This window comes from Alternaria infectoria (assembly GCF_024043175.1).
Source record: "Alternaria infectoria strain BMP 0036 chromosome Unknown scaffold_1, whole genome shotgun sequence".
Classification (NCBI taxonomy): Eukaryota; Fungi; Ascomycota; class Dothideomycetes; order Pleosporales; family Pleosporaceae; genus Alternaria; species Alternaria infectoria.
The window spans coordinates 3628958-3655276 of NW_026250690.1; the positions used below are offsets into that span (position 1 = coordinate 3628958).

The 26319-nt window shown below is 52.9% G+C and overlaps 5 protein-coding genes across 5 annotated transcripts; 3 read left to right on the forward strand and 2 right to left on the reverse strand.

Annotated features, from left to right (window-relative positions):
- Positions 1-649: 649 nt before the first annotated feature.
- On the reverse strand, positions 650-3558 carry J4E92_001215 (uncharacterized protein; the record flags this gene model as incomplete). The annotated part of the gene is made up of 3 exons (XM_051492628.1): positions 650-724; positions 776-1099; positions 1147-3558. 3 exons carry the CDS (start codon positions 3556-3558, stop codon positions 650-652), a joined length of 2811 nt encoding a protein of 936 aa, XP_051358140.1.
- A 2671-nt stretch (positions 3559-6229) lies between these two features.
- On the forward strand, positions 6230-8404 carry J4E92_001216 (uncharacterized protein; the record flags this gene model as incomplete). The annotated part of the gene is made up of 2 exons (XM_051492629.1): positions 6230-6538; positions 6659-8404. 2 exons carry the CDS (start codon positions 6230-6232, stop codon positions 8402-8404), a joined length of 2055 nt encoding a protein of 684 aa, XP_051358141.1.
- Positions 8405-9345: 941 nt separating this feature from the next.
- J4E92_001217 (uncharacterized protein) lies at positions 9346-12175 on the forward strand (the record flags this gene model as incomplete). Its single annotated transcript, XM_051492630.1, has 3 exons — positions 9346-9891; positions 9940-10647; positions 10697-12175. The coding sequence occupies 3 exons, from the start codon at positions 9346-9348 to the stop codon at positions 12173-12175; spliced, it is 2733 nt and encodes a 910-aa protein (XP_051358142.1).
- A 991-nt stretch (positions 12176-13166) lies between these two features.
- On the forward strand, positions 13167-14353 carry J4E92_001218 (uncharacterized protein; the record flags this gene model as incomplete). The annotated part of the gene is made up of 2 exons (XM_051492631.1): positions 13167-13480; positions 13537-14353. The coding sequence occupies 2 exons, from the start codon at positions 13167-13169 to the stop codon at positions 14351-14353; spliced, it is 1131 nt and encodes a 376-aa protein (XP_051358143.1).
- A 3638-nt stretch (positions 14354-17991) lies between these two features.
- PRPF8 (Pre-mRNA-processing-splicing factor 8) lies at positions 17992-25625 on the reverse strand (the record flags this gene model as incomplete). Its single annotated transcript, XM_051492632.1, has 3 exons — positions 17992-20480; positions 20909-21364; positions 21416-25625. The coding sequence occupies 3 exons, from the start codon at positions 25623-25625 to the stop codon at positions 17992-17994; spliced, it is 7155 nt and encodes a 2384-aa protein (XP_051358144.1).
- Between the last annotated feature and the right edge of the window lie 694 nt (positions 25626-26319).

Below are 26319 nucleotides of genomic sequence, written 5' to 3' on the forward strand. Positions count from 1 at the left end.
CGTATGGGGACGGACCGAAAGGCTGTGGAGGTGTGATGCAGAAAAGTTGGCAATTACTGCCGAGGCGAAAACGGGGTCCAATGTGGCAGTGAAGTGGGGGAAGGTGCAAGCCACAGGTCTGATTGCACGTTCTTGCAGGCACTATCAACATGACAGGGTGTTCAGCATTCTTGACTGTGTTATGATTATACTGTTACCTAAAGGTTCTTCCTAGCCCGGCTACATTACTATACAACAGTCCGTCCATGATCATAGTACCTCATAACTCAGCCAAAATAGTCCGATTATCCAAGGTGGCTGAAGCGCATGCCCGAAAGTCATGCCCACATTAGAGCCCGGCAGAAGCCCGTGTATCCGTCACCGCCGCAATAAACAATAATAATGTTTCCTGTAAAGAGTCCAAATCTTTACATGCTCTGGTGTCCTGCCCTTGAATCGAAGACTGGGTATCCAGCATTGCCAACGACTTTAGCCAAGAAAGCAGAGATCGGCGAGTGTCGTAAGGCATTGTAGAAGAAAAGCACCGTAAACGCCGTGCCGATTCCAAGAAGACCGGGAATGGCAAGATCGAGTCCAATAAATAAGTCGCGTTGAAGGTATATAGTGTGATGGCATTATACGTTGAATGAGTGTGCGTCGGTGTTTCACACTATAGCTCTGTCTTGAGCGTCTGGTCGACAGTAAGTTCGCCAGACTCGATGCGGTCTACGCGAAGTACGAGCTCCTGTATTACCATTAGTATGTTGAAAATCACTGTTGCTGGTGTAACCCTTACCTTTAGAGCTCTAGCGGTCTTGAATGCAAGCGGTGGAATCCTGTCGCGACCTCCACCGTTGATGTCGACAGCAAGCATGCTCTGTCTGCATTCATCGAGCACTTCTACTACGGGAAGCGCGTGCTTTTTCAATGCAGGGTTGGAAAGCTGATTTACAGCATCGTAGGTCTTGTTCCCAGTGTCGTCGACTGCTTGCGAGATGTCCTGGATGTACTCGTAAATTTGTTGCTCGTCACCAGGCGTAGAATCAGGGTTCGAGCGGATGAGATTGACAAGCGGCTGTATGCTCTGGACAAGGAGTGCCGTCTGATCTTCAAGGTAGTTCTGCCAACGTTAGTAGAGGTTGACTACTGGTATTGGTTGGAATGTACCTTGAAATCGAGCATACCGCTATCGCCTGCGCCATTAGCACCGTTCATGGCTCCGCTTTGCCCGTCGTATCCGCTGTAGGGAGAGCTGTAGGTGCTGTACCTGGTAGTGTCACTGCTGCCGCCTTTGCTGCTACGACTGCGCTGGTGACCATATGCCGAGGTCGCACCGCTGCTGTTGGTATTGTCGTTGGTGTTGCTCGGCGAGTACGCACTGTAGTTGTTGTGCCCAGCCGGCTTTAGTGGCATCGGCCTATCAGCATCCTCATCGTCTGCCTCAAGCTCGTCTTCTGGTGTCGGTCGTACTTTGACATGTTTGACCAGCTCGACAACAGCTGTTGACAAATGACTAGCTGCAGCGTCCAAAAGACTGACTGGTGACAGACCGCCAGATGCCGTGTGGTTCTTGGTAGCAGTGATGAGGTTGTTGGCCGTAGCGCTGACACGAGACTTGAGCTTTGCTTGCTGCTTCTCAGGGCTTGCAAAGAGGTCGCCGCTCACACTGCTGGTGGGAGACTGGACTTGTGACAGAGAAGTGCTGTCAATGTCACCCGTAATAGCTCGTACACACTTGACGACATGGCGCATACTCTCGAGAGTCTGCTCTGAGTTTGCTCTTCTCGCAGTCTGCAGCAGCTCATCAATGCTCAGCTGGAACTTGGTGATGTGAACATCTTTGACCAATCCGTCTGGCGTCGTAAAGGCAGCATCGCGGGTGATGTTGGTTTGGTTCAGGGACATGAGCTGTTGTAAGCCCATAGAAGATGCCTTTAGGTTTCGCAGTTGTGTCTTTGCCTTGGCATATCTCGATTTCCAGTCTTTGAGCTCCGTCTCGAGTGATGACACTTGATTCGCCATTTGCTCTTCCTTTTCGGCCGCGGCATCGCTGCGGGCAGAAAGTTCTTTCATCTCCTGCAAGAACATGGCTGCGTCTCTTCGTACTTCTTCGGCGACCTGCTGTTGTTCACCCAACTCTCGTTCAAGCTCCTCACATCGTTGTCGCCATTCACCATCTCCGTTGTCATGCGCTTGCTGAGGTGCTCGAGACTGGAGATCTTCGATCTGTGCACGGAGGCTGCTCTCGACGTCTTCGTTTTCGTTCCGCAATCTATCTATCTCGGAACGAAGTGAAGAGTTGAGATTCTCAGCCTGTTGAACCTTTTGTTCAAGCGAATTCCGAAGTTGATCCCACTCCGCACGCTCGGAAGCCGAAGCACCGTCGCGTGTCTTATCGGTATCTTGAAGTCGCTGGAGTTCGTCGTCCTTGTTCCGTATGGTGGTTTCCAAAGAGCCAATCTTCTCCTGCAACTCAGCCAGTTGGTTTTGCAGATCTGCGGTCATCTTCTCCTGCGCCATGCTCATGCTCTTCGCGCTCTTGTTCGTTTGCCGCCTGGCAGCAGCACCTTCCAGATTGAACGCATCGTCGTCATCTGCTCCGCTGTCATCGTCATCTTCGACCAGGGTTCCTTTGTTCGGCACAATCGTGTTTGACTGGAACGTCTTCGGTAGTGGCCGCCCGAACGAGCCGCCCGACCCATTTGAACCGGGCCGCAGCCCGCCTGGTGGACCTGGGGGTCCTCCTTGGGGTCCGCCCATGGGTCCGCCCATTGGAGGTCCCCGATAGCCTGGCCCTGGCGGAGGTCGTCCGCCCATGCTGTTCGGTGTGCCGCCTCTACTCGGAGGCCCTCTGTTACTTATGCGACTCGCGATGCTGCCGTTGGGGCTCGAGGATCGTGGGGGAATGTCGCCGCTGGTGAAGCGCGGGAATCTGCGCTCGAGTTCGTAGAAGACGTCGGTTGCGAGTTGACGGAAGCGCTCGAGAGGCAGCGTGGAGAGCTTTTGTCTTGCCTGATTCCGTTTTGGATGGAAGTTGTTCTTGGGTAGGAGGTATTTGGGGGTGTCGTTGCCAGGCGCTCCTGGGCCTCCCCGCTTGCGGTCCTGCTCTCTGCGTATCGACTCATCATATACGTCGGTGCTGAGCTCCTGGAACTGCACAGCAGACAGGCGGGTCAGCTTGTCCTTGGCCCTGCTCGGGCGCGGGTTGCCCTTCTCGTCATTGAGATACGGCCCCAAGTAGGCCTTGAGCACTCTAAAATGTTCCGACATGGTCTCCTCTAGCGCTTGCATTTTCCTAGGGTCTATCATGGGCCGCGTGTTTTCACTGATGCTGGAGGCGTACAGGCCTGTACCGTCGCTGGACCGGCCTACTGAGCTGGGCGGCGAGGGGTTGCCATTGCCGGTGCCAGGGCGCATACCATTGAGCATGCCGCCATCGGGGTTGCTGGGCCCGTATGTGTTGGGAGGAATGGTCGGCGAGTACGGATTGTCGCCGCCAATGTTCCGGTAGCCGTTGATGGGCGACCACTCTTGGCTGTCGGTGGAGAGGGGCGATAGGGCGCCATTGCGGGTGTTCATGGCATTCATCGTGGTTGCGTCGCGTTTCACCCCGCGGGTTGCCGCTGTCACAGGGATCGTATCCGTATCGGGGCGTGTTAGTGGGCTTCAGATGGGAGCGAAGGTTTGCAAAAGCAGAGAGCGTGGCGGGCGGCGAGGGCTGCTGGTGAAACTCTAGGCGTGGTAGGAGTCGACGGGCGTTCGGCAATGTTCCGAAATGCGATGCGGTGAAGGAGCGAATGCAAACAAAGCAGCGCAGCACGTCAGCCAGCCAAGAGAGTGGAATGCACGCCAGCGGTCTAGTCAAAGAGGCCGAGGTGCGGTGCGAAGAGAGCGACAATCAGAACCAGAATATTACTACGAGTATGCAGGAACCCAGCAGCCGGGGCCATTGACACTTATGAGGCTGCCCGCTGCTGTTGTCCAATGTCGGTGATGCTGCCCCTTTCGCGCGGCCTTGGCTGGGGCATTTAGGCGCTAGCTAGCAGCCAGGCGGGCGGCATGGCAAGGGCGCTCAACACTGAAGCCGTCGACGCTCCCCGTGGTGTTTATAGCGGGACCTGGCAATAGTGAATGTCGCAATCAGCCTGCCCTGGGAGTCCTGTCCTGCCAGTCTTATGGCAGGCAGCGGTACCATGAACGTCGTGATAGAGGTCCGCGTTTTACGAAGAGATTGCCATGGCCATCCCGGCCGTCGGGTCTGGCCCGGCGATCATGGGCCAACACTGTGGAGACTGAACTAATTTCGTACAGCGAATACGCAAATTGATGGGGTATAGAACAGTCTATCATATACAGACTACGATGTAGAAATAGAACATATGATGCCACGCGTCTCGCTGGTGGCTGTTCCCAGTCGACGCCTCTCCCGCAAGTGCACCCTTGCCAAGCCACAACACGTGCGCAGCTTCGTCACGTGTCAACCGCCGACCCTCGATCTACTCCGAACCGTCCCTAACGAGCTCTCTTGATCTTCGAAGGCGCCTGGTTCCGGCATTCTGGACAGAGCCAATCCCCCAATGGCTCTTCCTTGATGCCCACACACTCCCAGTGGAACCACTGATACCGACAATTGTCGTTATCGCAGGCCACCATATCGCCGAAGCTAACGCGCTGGCATGTGCAGTACTTGGTGTCATCCGACTCATCTTCCTCCGCATCGCCGCCCCCCATGCCTGACATATCTTCATCTTCGGTGCCCGCTTCACTTGCCACGCTCTCATCATCAGCCGTCGTCGATGGCGATGCTCGTGACCCACCCTTGCGGCGTTTCTTGTTGACCCCAGACTTGGCGGTAAGGGCCGCCTTGCGCAGCGGTTGCTGTGGTTTCGCCTTTTTTACTGTGAGTGCATTCTTCTGCGGCCGGGGTCCTACGCTGCCTGCGCGCGATCCAGGTGTGGACGGTTTCGGGGTCCCGGGCCCTATAGACCCTTGCCGGCCCAGGTTTGAAGATGCTGCAGGGAGAGGGCCAATGCTTCCTGTCGGTCGGCGACGCTTGCTGTCGCTTCCTGCCGAGAGTTCACGCTCCTGTCGCGCGTTCGCCTGTATGGCACTCTGCTGGTTTGTGAGTCGTTGCTGGTTCAACAGCGCCTGTGTTTGCATGCTCTGCAGCGATGGGTTCATCCTCGAGTTTAAACCTACGTTTGTCGCATTAGTAAGTCGTGCGATGGCAGCGGCCTGGGCAAGGTTTGGAGCACCACCGCCGTTGCCAGACACGGGGAGCAGCGGTGTGTTGGACCCTGTATTCGACTGCGACGCTGGTGGCACCAAGTTACCTGGAGAGTTTCTCAAAAGTGAAGGCATCTCCGGGTCAGTGGGTATTGAACCATCGTTTTGCAGGTCTCGTAATTTGATATCGAGTCGCTTTACGTGACGGTCGAGCTGGTATCATAAGTAGATGTAACAGAATTCGTTACGAATGACATACCAGCGCAGCCGCCTTGTCGACAAGCCCTATCTTCTCCTCTTGCAGGATCTGTGCCTTCTCATAGTTTGCCATGATGGTTTTTGAATACCCAGCCTCTTTTGGGTTCTCGACTAGGCTGCCATTGAGTTTGATGAATTTTTGTATGCTGCCGTCGCGTTGCTGTATGCCAGACTTCAGTTCTTGGATTTGGTTGTCCTTGGCCTGCACTTCTTCGTAGAGATGCGTAATCTCTGCTGGAAGGTTTGCAACTGCTACTTGTTAATTGCGAAGTCGCGCACAATGCTCTGATCAAAGTTACCATCATGTATGAACTGTTCGAGTACTGTTGCCGCATCCTCTGCGATAGCCATGTTGAGATTTCAGGTAGGTCGGATGGCTAGGCGTATCGACGCGTGTGGCGATGTTTGTGACGAGTTATGTCGCGCGCAGCCAGGACGCCGTTGACAGCAAGCTCGGAACGGCGGACAGAAAGATCAAGCGCTGTATTCTCCGTTGCACCTGCGAGTTTGATGGAAATCGATGAGCGCTGATGGCTTTACAAGTGAAGGAGCCGTGTCGCAATGAAGGAAATGACAAAGCGCAAAAACCTTTCCGCAGACTCCTACTTTGGTCGCACTCAAATCCCAGTTCTTGGCCTCTTCTCGCGTCTCGACCGGATTATATCGTGAGTTTAGCTGTTGCGACAGACTATCGGAGTCGTGTTGTAACGCGTCGGGCATGCAGGAACAGCCGCTGACAAAGAGGCTAGATTACGTGTTCGGCAAGATGCAGCGCTATCACACCCAATCAGACGACGGCACCGAATACGAGCCCGTCTCATCCACCACGGACGAGCCTTGTTCCGACGACGCTGACAACTCCAGCCGAGGGGACGACTTGACTGAAGACCAGGGCCACCTGCCATATAGCCACGAGTTCACTGGTACGAGTGTGGACCCGAAGCTCGCTACACTTCTCAACGGACCACAGTGGCAGAAGCCAAATCCGTACACACGTCGCGCAGCTAGAGTAAACTACAGCCTTAAGAAGGAGCCCTCGCCATCTGCCCAGAAACGGCCTCCACAAAAACCAAAGGTACGCGTGCAGTGTCGTTTCCAGAGACCCCCTGCACACCTTCGCTACGGAACATCGTGTTCGCCAGTTGCGAGACCCGTCCAAGCTCCAGTGTTCTCGCAGATATACTAACAAGCGCAGTACCTTGCGGCAGAGGACAATCGAGCTCCGCCCCCCGCACCTGACCCTGATACTTTAGCACGCTGGAACAACAGCCGGGAAGAGGAACTGAGACCCCACTCCTTTATCAATACTTTCGTTAGCACCAAAGACGAGGTAAATCGCTGGATCTACGAGGGTGCACCAAAGACACGCTCCATTAGCGAGGACTTTCTGGAGGGATTTCACGACTCTTCACACATCTTTCGCGATATGCGGGTCACCGACTATGCGCCGCCCAGCGGTCCCAGCAACATCGTGCAGGAGTACCTCTCTCCCGAAGATCCTTGGGTCGCCAACTACCAGGATTTCAAGGTGCTCACTGATGCCGAGAAAAGAGAAGTAATTGCTCGAGAAGCCGAGGAACATGGCCTTGAAAGACCGAAGGGCTGGAACGTGTCCTTCCACTACAACCCACACGTCGAGTACCATCACTTTGGCAGCTCACATCCAATGAAGCCATGGCGTTTGACGCTGACGAAACAACTCGTTCTTGCGTATGGTCTAGAGTATACTATGGACTTATTCGAACCGAAACCAGCGAGCAAGGATGATCTTGGTATATTCCATGACCGCGAATATCTAGACTATCTCAGCATGATCACACCTCAAAACGCGCAGCCTGAAGATCCACAGTACATAACATATGGCTTCGGTGGTGAATCAAACGACTGTCCGGTGTTCGATGGACTTTGGAACTACGTATCGCTCTACACTGGAGCTACGATGAGTGCTGCATACAACCTGATCAACAACCAATCCAATATCGCCATCAATTGGTCCGGAGGTTTACATCATGCGAAAAAGAATCTCGCTTCTGGATTTTGCTACGTCAACGACATCGTCATAGCGATACAAACGCTACTCTCGCGGAACCAACGAGTCCTGTACATTGACATTGACGTTCACCACGGCGACGGTGTCGAGCAAGCGTTTGAGTCTACAGATCGTGTCTTCACACTCTCGTACCACAAATACGGCATTGACAAACACGGCTACCCATTCTTTCCAGGTACGGGAAACATTGACGAGACCGGTCCTGTAGATCCCAGGAATCCCGGCAAAGCTCACAGTCTGAACATTCCCATCGATGACGGCATCGACGATGACCAATACAAATGGTTGTTCAAGACAGTCACGGGCGCCGTGATCGACAAGTATAATCCGCAAGCTATCGTCCTCCAATCGGGAGCCGACTCTCTTGGTGGCGACCGCCTCGGCCGCTTCAATCTCAACATCAAAGCGCATGGCTACTGTGTCGAGACGGTAAAAGCCTACGGTCGCCCTCTACTTATCATCGGCGGTGGTGGCTATACACCTCGCAATGTCGCACGAACATGGTGCCACGAAACTTCCGTTTGTGTAGGTGCGACACTCCACAACGAGCTACCCGCTCATGTTCCCTACCTCCAAGCCTTCAAAGGAGCTGAGAACGGCGATGGTGTTCTCTACCCAGACCTGCACAACACAAAGCGACATGACAACCTAAACTCGCAGGCCAAACTGCACAAGCTAGTCGAGCAAGCACTAGAAAATTTGAGGTACTTGGAGGGCGCACCTAGCGTGGTAGTGGATACTAAAGGCATACCCTTGGAAGAGCTCATGCGTGTCAGAGAAGCGATCGATCGAGAGATGGAGGAAGAGGCCGAGGAAAAGGCGCGTCTCTCCGTCGAGAACAGTAGGCGCAAGAAGGAGAAGAATGTCGGAGGCCGCGGTGAGCGGAGGTAGGGTTGGATATCTTTGCTGTGGTAGGATGTGATGCAACGTTTTGATCACGGCCCATGTACAAGGCGTTTAGGAAAATATTGGAGTCGAGGGAGGATACGCTTTTCGCGATACCCATCACGAGCACTTGGATATTCTATGCTAGGCAACACTCTGTGCGGATATGCCATGTCTGTTCTCGAAAAAGTTCTTGGACGCATGCAAGTCGGATTAAGGCGGACTTGCGGAGATGATTGGTAGCTCCGAATTTTTGACCGATTCCTCGCAGTCCACGGGACGCGGACAGACTTACATTGGTAGCACATCGTGAACCCTGGTCCTGTTCCAAATCACCTTGTGACGTGTTGTTTCGACTTTTCTGCTTGATGCATTGGCAGGTCTCCGTGGGCCCCGACATAGTTCTACCGTGATGTGTCGATTGAGTTCCAACTTGGACTAAGTCGCGAACGATGTGGTGCACACGGGTGGCCTGACTGGAATGACTCAGAGAGCACTTTAGGCATATGGGGTTTGTAGTAATCTGACTGCAACGGGCCGCCTGACAGGACTGCTGTTGGTTATCAGATGCTCAGTCCCAGCCGTGGATGACGTTGCGTCGGTTTTAGTCGGGCGTAAGGCACAATGTGCGCTCCTTCCTCCGCAGGTTTGCAAGTCAACCAATCGACTTTCCGTCTCTTTCCCAATCTTTCATGGTTGACCAGCCTGATCTGCTCGGGCGTTGATGCGCCATAGTCTGATTCGCCAGAGACTGCATGCCCCACCGGGAATGTTCCGCTTCGTACTGGGTTCGTACACAGTGGTCGGAGAGTGAAGTTGGGTCAGCACCGACAATCGACCAGGGTCTCGCCGCAAGAGTCAAGCCACACGGAGGTGCGAGTGTCAAGAGTGAGAAGACGTCTGGGTGAGAGAAGAGACTATTCCCAGTGTCATCCACCTCTCGTACAATGTCGGACAATACGCAGCAGAGCCAGAGTCCGCCCAATGGCACACACAGGCCAAGCGGCAGCATCAGCGGCCCCTCACCCGGTGGTGGTGCTGGGCCGACGCCAAACCCCCGGTCGTGCGTAACCTGCCGCAGGCGCAAAGTCAAATGCGACAAAAAGAACCCGTGTTCCAACTGTACACGCGCCAAAATCGACTGCATCTTCCCCGGACCTGGACGTGCGCCGCGCAAGAGCAGGAAACCACCAGATGCCGAGTTGCTCGAGAGGCTGAGGCGCTTGGAGGGCGTCGTCACCAGCCTGAATGCCCAGGTGGAGGGCCACGAGCAGGAAGCCGCCGACCGTGAGAAGGAGCGACACAGCAGCACGAGCGAAGAGGGATGCCCCAACGGGAACAGCGGCGTAAAGTGGCCTGCCAAGCAGCATGGCGCAAAGGTCGCGACAGACAACAGCGTCGAGGGTCTCGAGAGCCGCTTCGGACGCCTGGTGGTTGAGAATGGCCGGAGTCGCTACATCAACAACTCCTTCTGGGCTTCCCTGAACAACGAGGTATGTACGAAGAGCTGACTAAACAGTAACTACGCTGATGCATCCCAGGTCGAAGATCTAAAGGCGATCCTCATAGAGGAGGAGGACGACGACGATGACGCACACTCGCCCGACTCGTCCAACATGTCCTCGCACCAGGGCTTCATCTTCGGCTACAATTCCTCCAACGTCGATATGCACGCGCTGCATCCTCCCGAGCCACAAGCGCGCCAGTTCTGGGAAGTCTACAAGGAGAACGTCGAGTCCTTAGTCAAGGTCTTGCACATTCCCACCTTCGAGCCTACCGTCTTCGACGCCTTCGCACATCCCGATAAAGTAAGCAAAGGGCTAGAAACGCTCCTTTTTGCCGTATACTACGGCGCCGTAACAAGCTCCACCACGGAAACCTGTCTGGAAAGATGGGGAGAAGACAGAGCTACACTGCTGAATCGATATCGATTCGGACTGGAACAGGCCCTGGCGAGGGCAAACTTCCTCTACTGCGACGAGGTTATTATACTGCAGTCGTTTGTCATCTTCCTTGTCTTGATGCGGCGCAACGACGACGCGCGCAAGATCTGGACGCTGACTGGTCTGGTTGTACGCATCGCGCAGACGCTTGGAATACACCGCGATGGCAGCCACTTCGGACTGCCACCATTCGAAATCGAGATGCGAAGGCGGCTTTGGTGGCAGATTTGCATTCTCGATGCGCGATCCTCCGAAGACCATGGCTGCGATCCCACAATTGTGGAAGCTCAGTTTGACACCAAGATGGTAAGTCTTTTTGGCTCAAGTCCCACACATATATGCTAATACCTCGCAGCCCCTCAATGTGAACGACATAGATATACACCCCGACATGACCGAGTTCCCCGAAGAGCGACAGGGCTTCACAGACATGACCTTTTGCCTCCTCCGCTTCGAAATCGCTCACATCATGCGCCGCATCGCATACATACCTCCGGGACCCGCTAGGTGCACCGAGTACTTCGCTGGCATGACGATCGAGCAGAAGGAGAAGTGGATAACAGAGTGCCACCAGGCCATGGAAAACAAATACCTCAAGAACTGCGACATGACTATTCCGATTTGTTGGGTTACGGCGACAATTTCCAGGCTCATCATGAGCAAGATGTGGTTGATAGTATACCATCCATATCAGCGAAAAGATGGGGGTGCGACGTTGCCTCAGGAAACCAAGGACAAGCTCTTCATTACCTCGCTTGAGAACGTGGAGTACTCCATGCTGCTCGAGACCGAAGCGCGAACTATGAAATGGGGCTGGCTCTTCCGCACGTATGTGCAATGGCACGCCATCGCCTTTCTGCTTTCTGAGCTATGCGTCCGCACCAAAGGCGAAGCCGTAGAGCGCGCATGGAGGGCCCTAGAAGCCACGGCGGGCCGTTGGTGGTTCCCGCTCAACGACGCTTCGCCACTCCGCAAAGGCCAGCAAGGAACTCTGTGGAAACCGCTCAGAAAATTGCTCACGAAAGCAAGGGCTGCGCGAGAGCGAGAGTTGGCTCTTGAGCGGGCTAGCTTGGCTATTCGAAGCGGGCAGTTCGGTAACAGCCCATTCTCGTTCCAGATGCCCTCTGCGCAGAGTCAGATGAACCAGTCAGGAGTGACATCACAACAAGATGCCGACATCCTGGACAGCATGCTGCGACCTGCTGCACCGAAGTTGGGAGACATGCCTAGCACTGAACTTGGAAGTTGGCCAAACAGCCCTACGCAAGCCAAATCGCGGAACAGCCCGCTGCAGAATGGAGACGGCATGAGTGGGCAACGACACTTACCGAATGGACCAGCAAACGGCACACGAGGTCACATCAATAGCAGCCCTGGAAAGGAATTCGGCGACTTGTTTGAATTCGGCCTTGACAATGTGATAAACGACGTCATGGGTGCTGGCGGAGTCTACGACGGCACAACCGTAGACTTTCCAAACTTTGCTGCCCCGTCCACGACTTCGCAGCCTCCTCGCTCGAACACCACCACTTCAATACATCCATACGGCACACATGGCGCGCATCCACCAACAAAGGCGAATGGCTACCCCACGTTTGGCGACGGCATGCTTCCAACCACCAACATGGATTTCAGCATCGACAACACCGGCAACACTGCTTTGAATGGCATGCTCATGGGCGGCAACGGGCAGCAGCAGCAGCAGGTTGACGACGCCGTTATGATGGACAACGGCGACATGGACTGGACGCTCTGGGACGACATGGTTACTCAGTATGGTCATGGAGGCAACCCGTCGAATCCGGCCAGTACGGCTCTAGTAAACTGGTTCTGAGGGAGTATTTCAAACAGTAATGTTTTCACGAAGCTATGACGAGCGTAGATATCGGCGTTTAATAGGGAAAAAGCTCTACTCCGTCTTACGTGAGCGAATGAACGAACAGGCGGTTTGTTATATCTTGTGCTAGAGGTATAATTCCTAAGCACCTTGTATTCGCTGTATGCAGCTCAGGTTGGTTTGCTGGAAGCGATTGATCGTATCTTGTCATATAATGAATCTCAACACGCCAACCCACCTATAGTTGTATAAAGCGAACGCAAGGGTTTTTGGAATTAGATCTGCATTGCGATTCTACCTTGTACTCGATACACTCAAAATGCATTTTTAACCATTCCTCCAACCAGCTACATTTCCTTGACTCTCAGATAACATGGTGGAACGGGGCTAACTAGTACACACCCTGATGTCAGCTCATACACACCGGTGATGCTGGTCGGTAAACACGTAAGAATGCGACAGGGATAAGGCGCATATATATACCACGTGGAGGCTCTGATTGCGTAGTGCAGCTCTTGGTATCGATAACCTTATCTTCACCGCTTGCCAGCGGCTTGTTGCCCCACGTCCTCTTTCATGCACGCCACGTTACGTGCGCTATATGTGCTTGTGTAGAAGAACATTATTTTGTTTATGAAGTTTTCCGTTGTCGAATACATCATAGCCTCTTTGAGATATCTGCCTGTCGCTTCTTCATCTGGTTTGCAGTGGACACTAGGAGACCTGCGAGTAAGCAGTCGGAAAGAAGGAGATCTAGAAGGCTGCGATATTAAGCAAGTGTACCCGAGTGTCTGGTTCTCGGGTTTACATCACTTTTAGGGTCTTGAGAGCGGACTGCGAGACAAGAGATCGCTTCTAGAGCCAGCGAAATCGGCGGCAGCTTCGTTTTACTCTCTGCACTTCGGCCCTCGATATACGTTTGCTTTCATACTGTCTTTCTACTCGCATATTCATCGCATCTAAGCATTTATACATTCGACGATAAATCATGTCATCCGCAACGCCAACACCCCAAGACTCTGGGCTGCCCGCGCCTGCAACGCCATACGAAACCTCACCTTTGACATCAAACGCTTCATCTGCGTCAAAGCCAACCATACTCCATCTCGGCGACGATATCCGGTGGAACCATGACTTGTACGCGGAGCTGAACAACAAATTCAACATCATAAGAACGTACTCAATGGGTAGAGAAGACTTCAAACAAGCGCTCAAAGAGAAGAAATGGGGCGATTTCGTTGGAATGTACCGACCCTTCTGGAACACCGGCGGCGAAATGGGGAATTGGGATGAAGAACTCATGTAAGTCCACCACCATCCCCTCCCCTCCTAACCCCACGCACTAACCCTCCCCCAAGCGACCTCCTCCCCTCCTCCTGCAAAATCTACGCCTCAGCCGGCGCAGGCTTCGACTGGGTAAACACGCAGTACCTCGCCTCACACGCAGGAACCATATACTGCAACAGCGCCTCCGCATGCACCGAATCCGTCGCCGACGCCGCCATCGTACTAATCCTGTCCTGCTACCGCGCAATCACCTGGTCCTTCCTCGCGGCGCGATCGTGCGACCCAGAGCAGTTCCGCAACGCGAACCAGAACATCGCGGCTGTGACGCACAATCCCAATGGCAGCACGCTTGGTATTGTGGGGCTGGGCCGCATCGGTATGCGTGTTGCGGAGAAAGCTAGTCGCGCTTTTGACATGAAGATTGCGTATTACGATGTTGTGAGGATGGAAGAGAGGGAGAAGGAAATTGGGGCGAGGTGGTGTGCGAGCCTGGAGGAGTTGCTGTCGACGTCGGATTGCGTATTACTTGCTACGCCATTCTCAGGGGATACGCTACTTTCGACGAAGGAGTTTGGACAGTTTAAGAAGGGGGCGAGGCTTGTGAATATTGCGAGGGGCAAGTTGGTGGATGAGGAGGCGCTTAATAAGGCGTTGGACGATGGAATTGTTTCGGCGGCGGGGCTGGATGTTCACGCTAATGAGCCGCATGTGAATGAGAGGTTGGTGCAGAGGAATAATGTTATGGTGTTGAGTCATACGGCGGGTGCGAGTGTCGAGAGTCATGTTGGGTTTGAGAGGTTGGGTATGGAGAATTTGTTGGGGTGGTTGGAGAAGGGAGAGGAGGGGTGTTTGAGTGCTGTGAATTTGGCGTGGTTGAAGCGGGAGTGATGGGTTGTAGATGTGTCTGCGTTTCTTGTTCTTCATTTTGAGTGCTGGTGCATGCGTGGTCCTACGTTCTTTCCATGTGGTCGTCTTCACACTGAGACTAGCATTTAATGGTTTCCTCGCTTGTCCTTCTCTTTCTTCTCTTCTATCTACTCCCACCCCCTGATTCAGACATGTTCGACCTTGTGGGTCTCATCGATCGGTACGGCCCTGTTCAGGAATCTATCTTGCAGCAACTTGAGATCAGGGATATCATAGCCTTATCTCGTGTGTGTCAAAAGCTAAGTCACGTCTATAAAACCACTATCAAAACCCAGTACGATATCAACAAAGCGCTGGCATGGTACTTCAAGTCACCAGTCGAGTTTCGCAGCATACAAGCGGAAACTGATGCCATCATCAGCAACAGTTTTGCACTCAAGTTTTTTCTTCGCAAACATCGCGACCATCAGATTGTGATATTTGTTCGCAAAGGATCTTCAACCACGAAAATGAAAGCATATGTTGAAAAGGATGGGTGGAAGCCCTACGTCTCGGTATCACGCAAAGGTCACGACGACGTACGCTTCTCTGGTTGAGCCTGCTTCAATGAAGGTTTAGGTATGGGGCTAACAACTGCTAGTTTGATTACTACAAGAAGCATGTCAAAAGATGCCGCGAGAAAGCGGAAAGACTGCCGTTGTGCGCATGCCCGCATTTGCTTCTCAACGCCACCTGCGAGTCTGCGCTTTCCACTGCCTTGTTCGACCCCTCGTTTACCGAAGCCCTCAATATCATCACTTGGTCACACGCATACTCCATCCTGCCGTATCCAACATTCATTCTTCAACGCTCATTTTTCCTTGAAAACGCGGCTGCTGGTTCCTCAGAACGTCTCGCACGGATCTCAAGAGCGAAGAAGCATATCCTCGATCTGCCTACCGAGCCTCTGGACATCCGCGATGCACAAAACTGCGCACACTCAGAGCATGTGCAGAAATTGCCATCGCGTGTAGATTATGGGCATCGGCGCATTGGAGATAAGCATACATGGACCATAGCGCTGAATACTGACGGCATCCGCCAACCAGAAAAACCCGCCATCACGACCACTCACGCAAGTTTCCGAGTCAAGACCGTGTATTGCCCACCGCCCACAGAAGATCGTACTAGGCGACTCCGCTTTACCCCGTCTCACTACAAGCTTGACACATATGTGGTCGCAGCCCCGTGTTTGAAGTACGAATACCTTATTGATCCAACAGATGGCGCAAACGCTGCCCATATCATCGTTCCGTTGCGGTACGAGGATATTAGTCTGGCGCAGATCGAGGCTCTCGACGACGACGAGAAACCATCAGGTTGGGGGGTTGGTGACTTGAGTAGGCTAGACCATGGTTGGGATGAGTTTGGGTGCGCTGTGCCGGCGGAATGGAAGTGGTATGATGATGAAGTTCAAGGGTTACTCAAGGCGCGTTGGGATTAGGGGAAACTGAACACCGTGGAGGCTGTAGCAAGACTAAATTCTCTGACTTGATTGTTTTGTATTACTGTATTCTGCAGATCTGTTTTGAATCGCAGTATTTGTGAGTGGCTCGCCAATTGTGGGTCGTGCCAGGCTGTGGTAGAGCTTGGTATGGTCGCGCGCAACCATGGTTTCGTGTTCGATTTTTCACTGCGTCATGTTCATTTTTTCGATGTTCATTTGCTTAAAGTCCCGCAAAAAGATCCTTCTATATGCTTCTCATTTCCATCTACAATCAAAGAAAGATCAATCTCTGATCACCATCGACATCACCTTACTCAACCAGCGAGAAGCACTGTATCTACTTCAAACCGATATCACCAGTGCCCACTCACAAAATGTCGAGACGCTGTCAATATCTCACTGATACTGGACTGCAATGCAGCAATTCCTCGCAGGTAGTACCTTGGCCTAGATACTACGAATGTGCACCAGGAGCCTGCTCCGAGCATCACGACCAACCTTGGAATTTTCGCATCATGGATCTTCCCCTCGAGCTTCGCGAGATGATCATCGGCTATCACTTTCCTGGGCGTATTGGAATAAAGTGGCTGAGGAGAAGCCCAGGCATATTGCTCGCAGCAAAGCAAATCAGCAACGAAGTTCGCACAGTACTCTACAAACAAGTACCATTCACGGTAACAATCAACACAGTCTTGATGAACATCCGATTCTGTAACCAGTCCTTCAGATTGGCGCCCTATGGAAAGATGCTCAACAATGAGTGGCACCCCCAAAACGCGCACTTCAACACCAACTTTTGTGCCATGGCCAAAAACATCAGAAAATTCGTCGTCTTTATCGAGGTTGAATTCAAGTATTGGAAGTTCCAGATAGACCGCCAGCGCTTGCGCAACAGCATTAAATTGTTTCTGGAGATGATTGCAAGAGACCCCAGCAACAAGAACGAAGAACATAGAACTCTCGACGTGAGAATCCGCCCGATATCCTATACGCGGACGGACCCACGGCGACATGAATGCTCTACGGTCCTAGAAACAGCGCGAGAGATCGTGGATACTTTCCAAAGTTTTGAGGACGTCTCGATGAACTTGTCTTTCGAAAGCTTTGCCGTCGAGGGATGTGGCTTCGAAGGTGGGAGGTGGGGAAGGAAGCGTGTGTCATACAACACCCGGAAAGAGCGAGGCAGGTGGGTTGTGGATGATGGAGTGGAGGAGTTCTCGGATATACAATACTTCTATCTTTTATAGAGTATCTCATTGCGTATGAATCGTATAAAATGCGGGAGGTGTAGTTAGCTCGTCGTCTTTAGGTCGCCTCTAGGTTACCGCAGTAGTGTGGGATAGCGATGATAAAATACAGTTTTGGAATGGAGACTGTAACATGCTTGCGAGGAAATTAGGTGCAAAGCCATCGTACGAGTACTAGAGCTGAGCCACAAAAGCTGAGAGAGCAAATGCAAGTACTCGTTTGTTGCTGACTGCGTTGGGAAGGAAGTATCGAAGGTTTAAGATGATGCGGGGCACCACGTGCAGAAAAGTGCAAATCTCCTATCAACAACAGCACACTCTTATCTAATCTAAATCCAACCTCTCTCATCGCACAAGAACTTCAACAATTCAAGTGCCATGACGCGCGAACACCCCACAGAAAGCGGAAAGCGGCCGTTGAAGCTTGCGACCAAACCTATGACGTCAGTTTCGATATCGTCAAGTGCATCTGACAAGGGGGATTTGGCATTCAGTCTCGAGCATAAGAAGAGCAAGGGTAAGTTATAGGTGCTTGAATAGCTGATTCTCAATGCTGAGTAGCGGAATAGTCTCCACGTTCAACCCTCTCCTCTCACCATCGCCATTGCTGGAGCCAAAGGTGTTAGAGCGCAGGAGCAAAACGCTGGCTCATCGGTAGAAATCAGTACAGTGAGGGAAATATCGGGTAGAGCAAACGCAGTAATCACAACGGCATGGAAGAAATATTGTAAGTTCAATATGCATTTCGCTGAAAACATTATAATACACTATGCACGTTTTTGCTACCCAATCTCAATCATCGCCCATTCTCCACTATCCATGCAATCAATGATGCGATGATGCAAAAACGCCAAATCCCTAGGAACGCCGTGAGAGGGTATACTACTACTCAGATACACTCCTCCTTTTGTTGTACATCGTCCCGTCTACTCAAACTGGTTCTCGCGATCGACCCAGACATCCTCCAACTCGGCGAAGTTGTGGAAGTGCAATGGGCGATGGATGCTGTCGTAGAAGCGTACAGGTGTGTCGAGACGCACATGAACCGGCCTCTTCTCTACGGTACCAAATGTGCTGCCCATGAAGCTGTAGTTCCAGACGCCGTTGTCTGGTACGAGGAAGTAACCTCGGATCTTGTCTGAGAGCAGCAGCTGGCACTTCTCACCGAAGCTGGTGCTGAACCCAGTTGGGTTGTCAGACATGGTGTCCTTGTTCTGAGCACCCCACTTGTAGCCGTCAGGAGTGAGGGCCCATGCAGCGAGCGAAACAGAACCAGGAGTGAAGGAAACTGTCATTGAGACGGTCTTCTTGTCCCAGCTAGGGTGCTGGTTCATGAGGCGAGCGTGCTGAGTGACGTCGCTGGCTTGCATGTATGGCGGCTCGTTGCCACTGACAGTGTGGATGATTCCGAGCGGCTCGAGATTGTCCAGGTACTCATGATTGGGCAGTTCCTTGGGTAGCTGAACATCGCGGGTGCTGCCTACTTGAGGAATCATGATGATGGTGCTGATCTCTTTGACTTGGTCGTTGTCCGCTGGCGACTTTCCGTACAGGTAACCGGCAACTTGGACACGGAGATCGGCGATGGTGATGAAGCGCTTCAGTACGTTCTTGGGCATGACGTACGTGAAGTGACCTTCCTCCTTGACATCCTCAGAGTTGATGTAGATGTTGTTCGCACGAGTGCGCAGGTTGGAAGTAGCCACAGCCCTCGTCCTCCACTCGGTCTTGGAGGCGAAGGATGCCTGCTCGTACTGCGATGTAGTCGTGACAACCATCTCTTCACCGTGGATGTTCTGCGTCTTAGTAGTGACAGCAGTCAATTGCTGTTGCTCCTCCTGCTGCTTGTCGATCTCGGCAGCCTGTTGACGCTGCATCGAAGGAGCTGAGATCTCCATACCCAGGATAATGTCACGCACTTCACTGCTGGTGAGCGATGAAGTGTTGACGTTGTTCTTCTTGCCGTAATCAAGCAAGATGAGATCTCGAAGTTGAACTTCAACCTTGATCCAGTCTTCGTCAGCTAGTGAGGGCCAGATGTGATGCTCCTGTGTAATGACAGTCTTGTCTGGACGCAAGAGCAGCTTCGTCTTGTCCTGGTTGACGTGCAGGGCGCGCAGGATGAGGATCAAACGGGAGAAGGCCGTGTATGAGGAGATGGTCTTCAGCCATTCGTCGTACAAGTTGAAGAGCACCATCTGAGGTCCAGTCGCTCGTAGGATCATGTCACCGAGCTTCTCGACCTTCATAGCCGCCTGGAAGGGCAGTTGCAGTTCCGAGGCACGGATGGAGATGTTGGGGAAGTCAAGCAAGTGCACCTCAAGAGGGTCAAGCAGACCCTTACGAGTGACGATGAGCTGCTTCGGCTGCTCCTCCACAGGTAGAGACCGGATAAGAGCCGCTACTTCTTCGGCCGTCTTCCACTTGGCTAGTTGACCAAGACGCTTCTGACCAGCCCAGACACTAGTGTGGATGATCTTCAAGAACAGTTGTCCAGTACGAGGGTTGAAGATGAAGATAGCACCGTTGATAGGCTTGGTCGTCAAATTACCCTCGAAGGTCTTGTGGATTGTCACACGGTAGACATTGGTATCGTCGATGAACAGCTGGATCTGGTTGCTGAACAGCTCAGAGTAGTTCTGTGAGTTGAGGAACTCTTGAGAACTCTCAGATGCGTACAGCTGAAGACCCTTCCTGATACGCTCGCGGAGGACGTAGAGCGCAGGGTTAGCCTTCATGACCTTTGCCATGGCTTGTTGAACGAGTTGCTTAAGACCAGGGAAGTATTGTCCGTATGCAGAGTACAAATTGTATGCCAGGTCGATACCGATCATGAGACCAGTAGCAGACGGGTAGATGCTCATACTGTCCTGAGTGTAGTCGAGGTACTTGGCGCGGACGTAACGCTCAATGTCGTGAGAATCGTAGTCACCGTATCGCAATTGAACGTCAATCCAGAACTTGTTTGTTGTAGTGGCGCTCATAGTGTCCTTGGTGTCGTAAAGCATAGATGGTGGTGATACGCTCCACTTGTGGCTGGCGAAGAGGAGAATATCAGCACAAGAACTGTTCATCTTGTACGACTTTCGCGGATGGATAGTCTCCTTCTGAACCGTCTCGATACCGAGAGCCTCGAGCTCTTGGTCGAAGACCTGGCACAAGTCCATGACGACGGACTCATGGATCTTCTGCCACAAATGGGCACGGAAAATCTGGATGAGCGAAATTTTGAGGGTGGGGATCTTGCCGTGCAAGAAGATACCAGTGAGATCGAGTTGGACCTGGAAACCAACGTAGACGTTGGCTCGGTTGATGGTAGGTGACCACCACAGTGTGAAGCGACGGTTAGGAATCTGGTTAAGACCGGAACGTTGGGCGTTGGTGAGCTTCTTGAATTTCATAGACTCCTCAAAACCTGTACGAAAGTTAGCATTCGATGCACAGAAGCATGAGGTATTCGGAGTGATCGTGACGGAGAAGAGTAAATGACAAGGGGAGGAGTGGAAGAGTTTTATGCCCGTGTATCTCTCCAGGCACCCGCATCCGCACGTGACGGAGGTGAGGCACCAGCAGCAGCACGTGATGAGAGCGCATTCTGGTTGGGACGGTCGAGCTTTTGCTGCGAACCAATATCGAGGGTCAGGCTGAAGCCAAGGCTTGCAACCGATATGTGATCGTGTTCTGATAGAAGGCTAGGGGATAGAGGGTGTTGGGGTGTACAACGGTGGCACGACGTTCAAAGGGTAGGGGTAAAAGCGAATTGGGGAATACGATGGTGGCAGGAAGTGTAGAGAGATGAGTAAAGAAAGACCGAGACTGTACTCAGTACACGGAAAAACGTACCTGATGCTTTTTCCCAGAAGAGACCCTCCCACGATGGGAAGGCCGTTGCCTTGAACAAGGTGTGTTCCAGGATGGTCTCAACACCGCCCAAAGCCTGAATAACATCTGTTCTGTACGCGTTAAGATTCCATAATTTACCGTCGTGGCGTTGGCTCGTCCACCAGAAGGGGTTGCTCTTCATGTGTTGGTAAATCTTGAATTCGGTCCGTGCGCGGAAACCCTTGTCGAAACTGAGGGTACTGCGGTCCTTCTGGAACAGGGTGTTAATACGAGGGAGACCACGGTCCCAGCTGTCCTCCAGATCCTCGAGAGTTAGTCGGCGGTTCTGTTGCTGTGCCTCTTGACGCTTCTGGGAGTATTCCATCCAGACACGTTGGGAGTCGACGAACTCAGACTCCCATGGGATGATGTATCGGAAGATGTTAGGGATCAAAGTCTCCTCGTCGTGCGACATACCTATTAAGTTAGCATAAGTTTCGGACCATTTTATACGGGGCAATTCCATACCTGCACGGTAATGCGTGACACCAGTGTCGGTCTGCTTTGACCATCTCTTATCGCTGGTTGGGATAAGAATGTGAGACCCAGAAATCATACCCAGACCACCAAGTTCCTTGGGCGTGTAGAACACAGCAGGAGGGAAACGCGAAGGCATCTTGGAGTTTAGACCAATCTTGACACGCGTCTGGATCTTGGTCTCGCACTTCACAATCGTATCGAGTAGGTTGACGGTGGACACCGCAGCCTCACGGTAGTAGGTGAAGAGCGCAATAAGAGTCGTGTTCCACTTGTTCGCAATCTTCGTGAATGTAGTAGATCCAGAAGACATCAGAATCTGTCGAATGCGGTTGTTGAACTTCTGAATATCTTCTTCGGTCACCTGCAAGAAGGCATCTGCGGTACGCTCCTTGGTGGAGTTGTCGACAAGAGACCATACGCTGTCCTTAACAGGGAATTCGCCAGTCAAGTTTCGGATCTTGGGCAGGATACGGACTTCGAAACCGTTCATGGAGAACAGCAAGTTGGGGTTGTCGCGACTGTAGACACTAGCGAAGGTGTCGTCCCACTCGATCGTAGTGACCGATCGTGGTAGGCGGTTCTTGAGATCCCAGAAGACTGCGCGACCAAGGTTGACATCGTGGCGCATCAGTCGCATCCTCGAGTCACGCGGCCAGCACTTCTTGTTCTTGTATCCAATGACGTTCTCAAAGTTAGGATCCGGGTTCTCAGTGAGGAAACGCTGAATCAGATCGCGAGACTCCTCAGCGGTGAACCTGAAGAAGACCCAGATGCGGTCAATGTACCTGGTGTACAATCGGATCGGGTGGCGCACCTCGGTCTCCTTGTCCTTGAACTGCAAGAAGTCGTTGGGGCTCTCTGGTGCACCAGCAATCTCGTTTGCACGCTGTAAACCTAGAAGGAGGATATCCAGCACAAGACCATAGAACTGGAAGACGAAACCAGAGAATTGGAGACCACGAATCATACCGTAGGCGTTGACGTGGTTCATGTCCTTGTAGTTGAGTTGCACGTTGTTCTTCGCTGTGATGTAATCCGCCAAGTTGTGGTCCATGATGAGACGCAACAAACGGTTCAGCATGGTAAGGTCAATCTTCTCATAGACCTTCGACAGCTGAGTTTCGATCATGACGTTGCACTCTCCATCTTGGCTCTCCCAGACCTTGTCAAGGTTGTTGATACCCTGCGCCCACTTGTAGGTCAGCAGAGGTGGAACCTCGGAATCTGAGGGCTTGATCCAGGCTGGGAATAGGTGCCGTTGATCAGCCTGGTACCATAGGTACTGATCGAGGTAGGCGTCGGTGATCTTCTCCATGGGCTCGATGTCGTACACAGGGTTTATGTTGCTGTAGTTATCGTTCATATCGATACCGACTTCCTTGAAAGCACGCTGTGTGAGCAAGAAGCGCTTGATGCGCGCAAGAGTAGTACCCGGGGAATCGTAAGCCTGCTCAATGAGAGCCAACTCTTCACGCTGACTCTGGTTGAGTCGGCCCTTAACTGAGTACGCTTCCCTGAGACGCTCTAGGGCCAGGATGAGAATCTTCGTGTCGTGCTTGTAAGAGACGCTTGGGAATGGAATTGGCTGGAACTTGCGGGCTTCCAGCCAGTGTACCATCGTCGTGTAGATGGCGACAGCTTCTTCAGAAGAGACGTAAGGACCGTCCTTCATGTAGTTGTGCTGGCGTTCCTGCTCGGCCTTGAGCCACAAACGTGTCAATCGACCCAGGTTCTTCTTGGCCACAGTCTTGTCAACGGTGGCACCTCGTCGAATACGCTCACGGTTGTAGTGTGCAACCGAAATCCACCAGTCTGCCTTGCTCTTGACGTAGCGCAAGATAATGTTCTCGATGGGGGCTGGCAGACCAGGTACCTTCCAAGGGATGTTACTCTTCCAGCAACGCCATGCCTCTGACAAATGTTGCAGAACAGTGTTGACTTTGTTTTGCTTGATGCCCTCAGGCATCATGTCCATGAGATCACTCATCACAGCAGCGCGGAGCTCCAAGTCGAAATGCGACTCAACACGTTGCTTGGTGACGGTCTTCGCAACACCCTTGCTGTGCCTGCCCTCAAATTGACGAGAGAGCAGGTTTCCGAGCCAGCGCTCGAGCAGGGGAATGATACCGCGCATGAAGAATAGCCAAACTCTCCAAGCAGGAGCCCAGAAACCACATCCAGGACCCTTTCCGACAGGGCCAGAGTTGAATCGGTAGTAGATCAAATGCTTCAGATCCTTGCAGGAACGGATCTGGTGCATCAGCTTGTACTTGTAACGGTACATACCGGTCAGCTGACCGACGTGGTTGAAAGCGTAAAGGATACCATCGGCGAGTTGGAAGGCGTCGATGTTGCCTAGACGGTACTGGACCTGAGCGTCAACAATGAGCTTCGTTAACCTCAGAATTTCACGCATGAGATGGAAAGCGTTTCCGAAACGTGACTTCTTGCGCTCCTTGGTAGTGAGGGTCTTGACAGGTTTCAAGTTGAAGTTGTAGTCAAGATGCAGGTAGGTCAAGTTCTTGCGATGGATGAGAAGGTTAAGCATGTTGTATCCCTGTCGGCACACCTGCAGACCGGCCTCAACCCAATCGATCTTGGTCTGCTGGAAGAATTTGGTGCTCTTGAGCGTCCGCATCAAATTCTGCTTGTTTTGTGCTTGTGGCGGCTTCTTGTGGAGCTCGTTCAAAACAAACGTCTTCAGCAACTTCTGATAAGAGACCCGGACCTTGACAGGCTGACCCGCAGGAACGTGCTCAAGGTACCATTGCTTTACGAGGGGAACGTCCTGTGCCCGCACCATACGACCTGATCGCTTGTCGAATGGGTGGGGTGCCCACCAAAGCGCGATGGCTGAAGCAGTGTCTGGTGTAGCGATCTCCTCGTCAGCCATGAACGGCTCCATGTCTTCGGGCATCTGGAAGTCATCCTCGTCGTCCTCATCATCTTCACCGAAGACTAAATCCTCGTGGCTTACGGAGATGTTCTTTGGTGCTACAGCTCTTGAAGAGATTGGGTTGATTCCAGGGTCGAAGTAGAAAGCGGGCAAATCCGGGTCCTCAGCACGAACGTACACGACCTGCGGGTGAGAATACCAAGCCAGCTTGACACTTCGCGGAAGGGAGTTGTAGAGATATGGGTATGAGACGCGGTACTCGGTTCGAATAGGCGATCGGAAGATGATGCGGTCAATAGCGTTGAACTCGCCAAAATCCTCGTCGTTCGGGTCGATGTCCTTATACAGTGGCTCGAAACGGGGCCCTCCGGGTATCGCGACATTAAGTGCCTTGGCTGTCTGGAAGCTGTCCATGTCAAACATGTGGAAGTAGTTCTTATCAACGATGTCGCTGAGAAGCTGTTTGCTCAGACGGTAAAGCGTTGCCATCTGAGGCAGGTCAAGGTTCCAGGTCTCGTAGCTGGGTCCGTTGACATGTGGGGTATCGAGAAGCGCGCGGTGGTCGTAGAACCACTCGTACACAGGGCTATCTTCGTCCTCGTCCAGCTCCAACTGAATAGGCTCCAGTGGCTCAACGTCTTCGATGTTCTCCGAGTACGACAGGGGCGGCTCTTCGTCGTCGAAAGGCGGGAAACGCATGCGCTTGAAGTGTCGGCGATCGCTCTTCTCCTTCCTCATGGCCAGCCACATGGCTGCCCATTGTGCGTGGAAGACGGGCTCGATCACACGAGGAACCTCGTTGACCAGGGTCAGACATCCGTTGGTGTGGTAGAGGACTTTTACGTCTCGTCTACTCTCCCAGGGCATGGGCATGTTCTCCAGAAGCTTCAGAACCGCGTGCGGCATGAACTTGAGCGCACCGAGATAACTTCGCTTGTCCGTGGTGAATTTCTTCTGGGACACATCGCCGATATCTCTGAACACCTTGCGCAGATGCTCCGGGGGTAGATCCGCCTTTTGTGTCTCGACGAATCCTGCCTTGCGCTTCTCGCCGAACCTTTGGCGCTGTTGCCGTAACCAGTCCTTCTTCTTCTGGGCAAACTTCGCAACTTGCGGGTCGACAGGTGGCCGCATACCGGGAGGGCCTACTGTACCAGGCGCACCTGGTGGTCCTGGAGGAGGCGGCGGTGGCGGCGCATATCCGGAGCCCGGAGGACCTGGCGGAGGCGGTGGTGGTGGCGGCGCGTATCCAGCACCTGGAGGGCCTGGTGGAGGCGGCGGCGGGGGTGGGGGAAAAGCCATGTTGACTGATATTAGGGAAAGAAATCTGTTGCCGTTAGAGGGGATGAAAACGCGAGACTGGAGGAATTATGCGCCTCTTGGATCGAGTGTCGAGATTGTAGGAGCTGGGAGGCTCTTACAAGATAAAAGGCTGAAGGGGATTACTAACCTCTATAACGCGATCACAGTGCTACACTGAACTCGTGGATTGAGCACAGTTGGTCGCGCGACAAGCTTAGGAGTCGAATCCTGAGCTTTGCGGACGGCGCCGCGGTCGAAGAAGGGGAAGTCGCGTCGGCGCGTGGGTCTCCAGACTGTCTCCAGAAGCTCGAAAGTCGTATTGTTGGCAGGGCACACGAAGCAGAGATACACCCTCTGCGCGTTGTGTGGAGTGGCGATGGAGATGTGCGCATTATACTCTAGTGAATCTTCTTGCCAGGCCTCCGTGCACGGGCGCGCGTCACGTGATGGTGGAGCCCGGCTTCCTTGTCTAGCGTGCTAGCGCAGGTCGGCTAACCGAGCACACGACGATTTTCGCTGCCTCACTAACCAACGACGACAACAGTGGTAAGCAAGCTCGCCGTCCTGCGAATTTCTTCGACGATACTAACAATCCCTTTCCAGACCCAGGTACGATTATCGCCCTTTGCGACACCACCTCCGACATCATTCCGCTCACACGCACACAGACAATCGCCCACTGATTCCCCGGGAA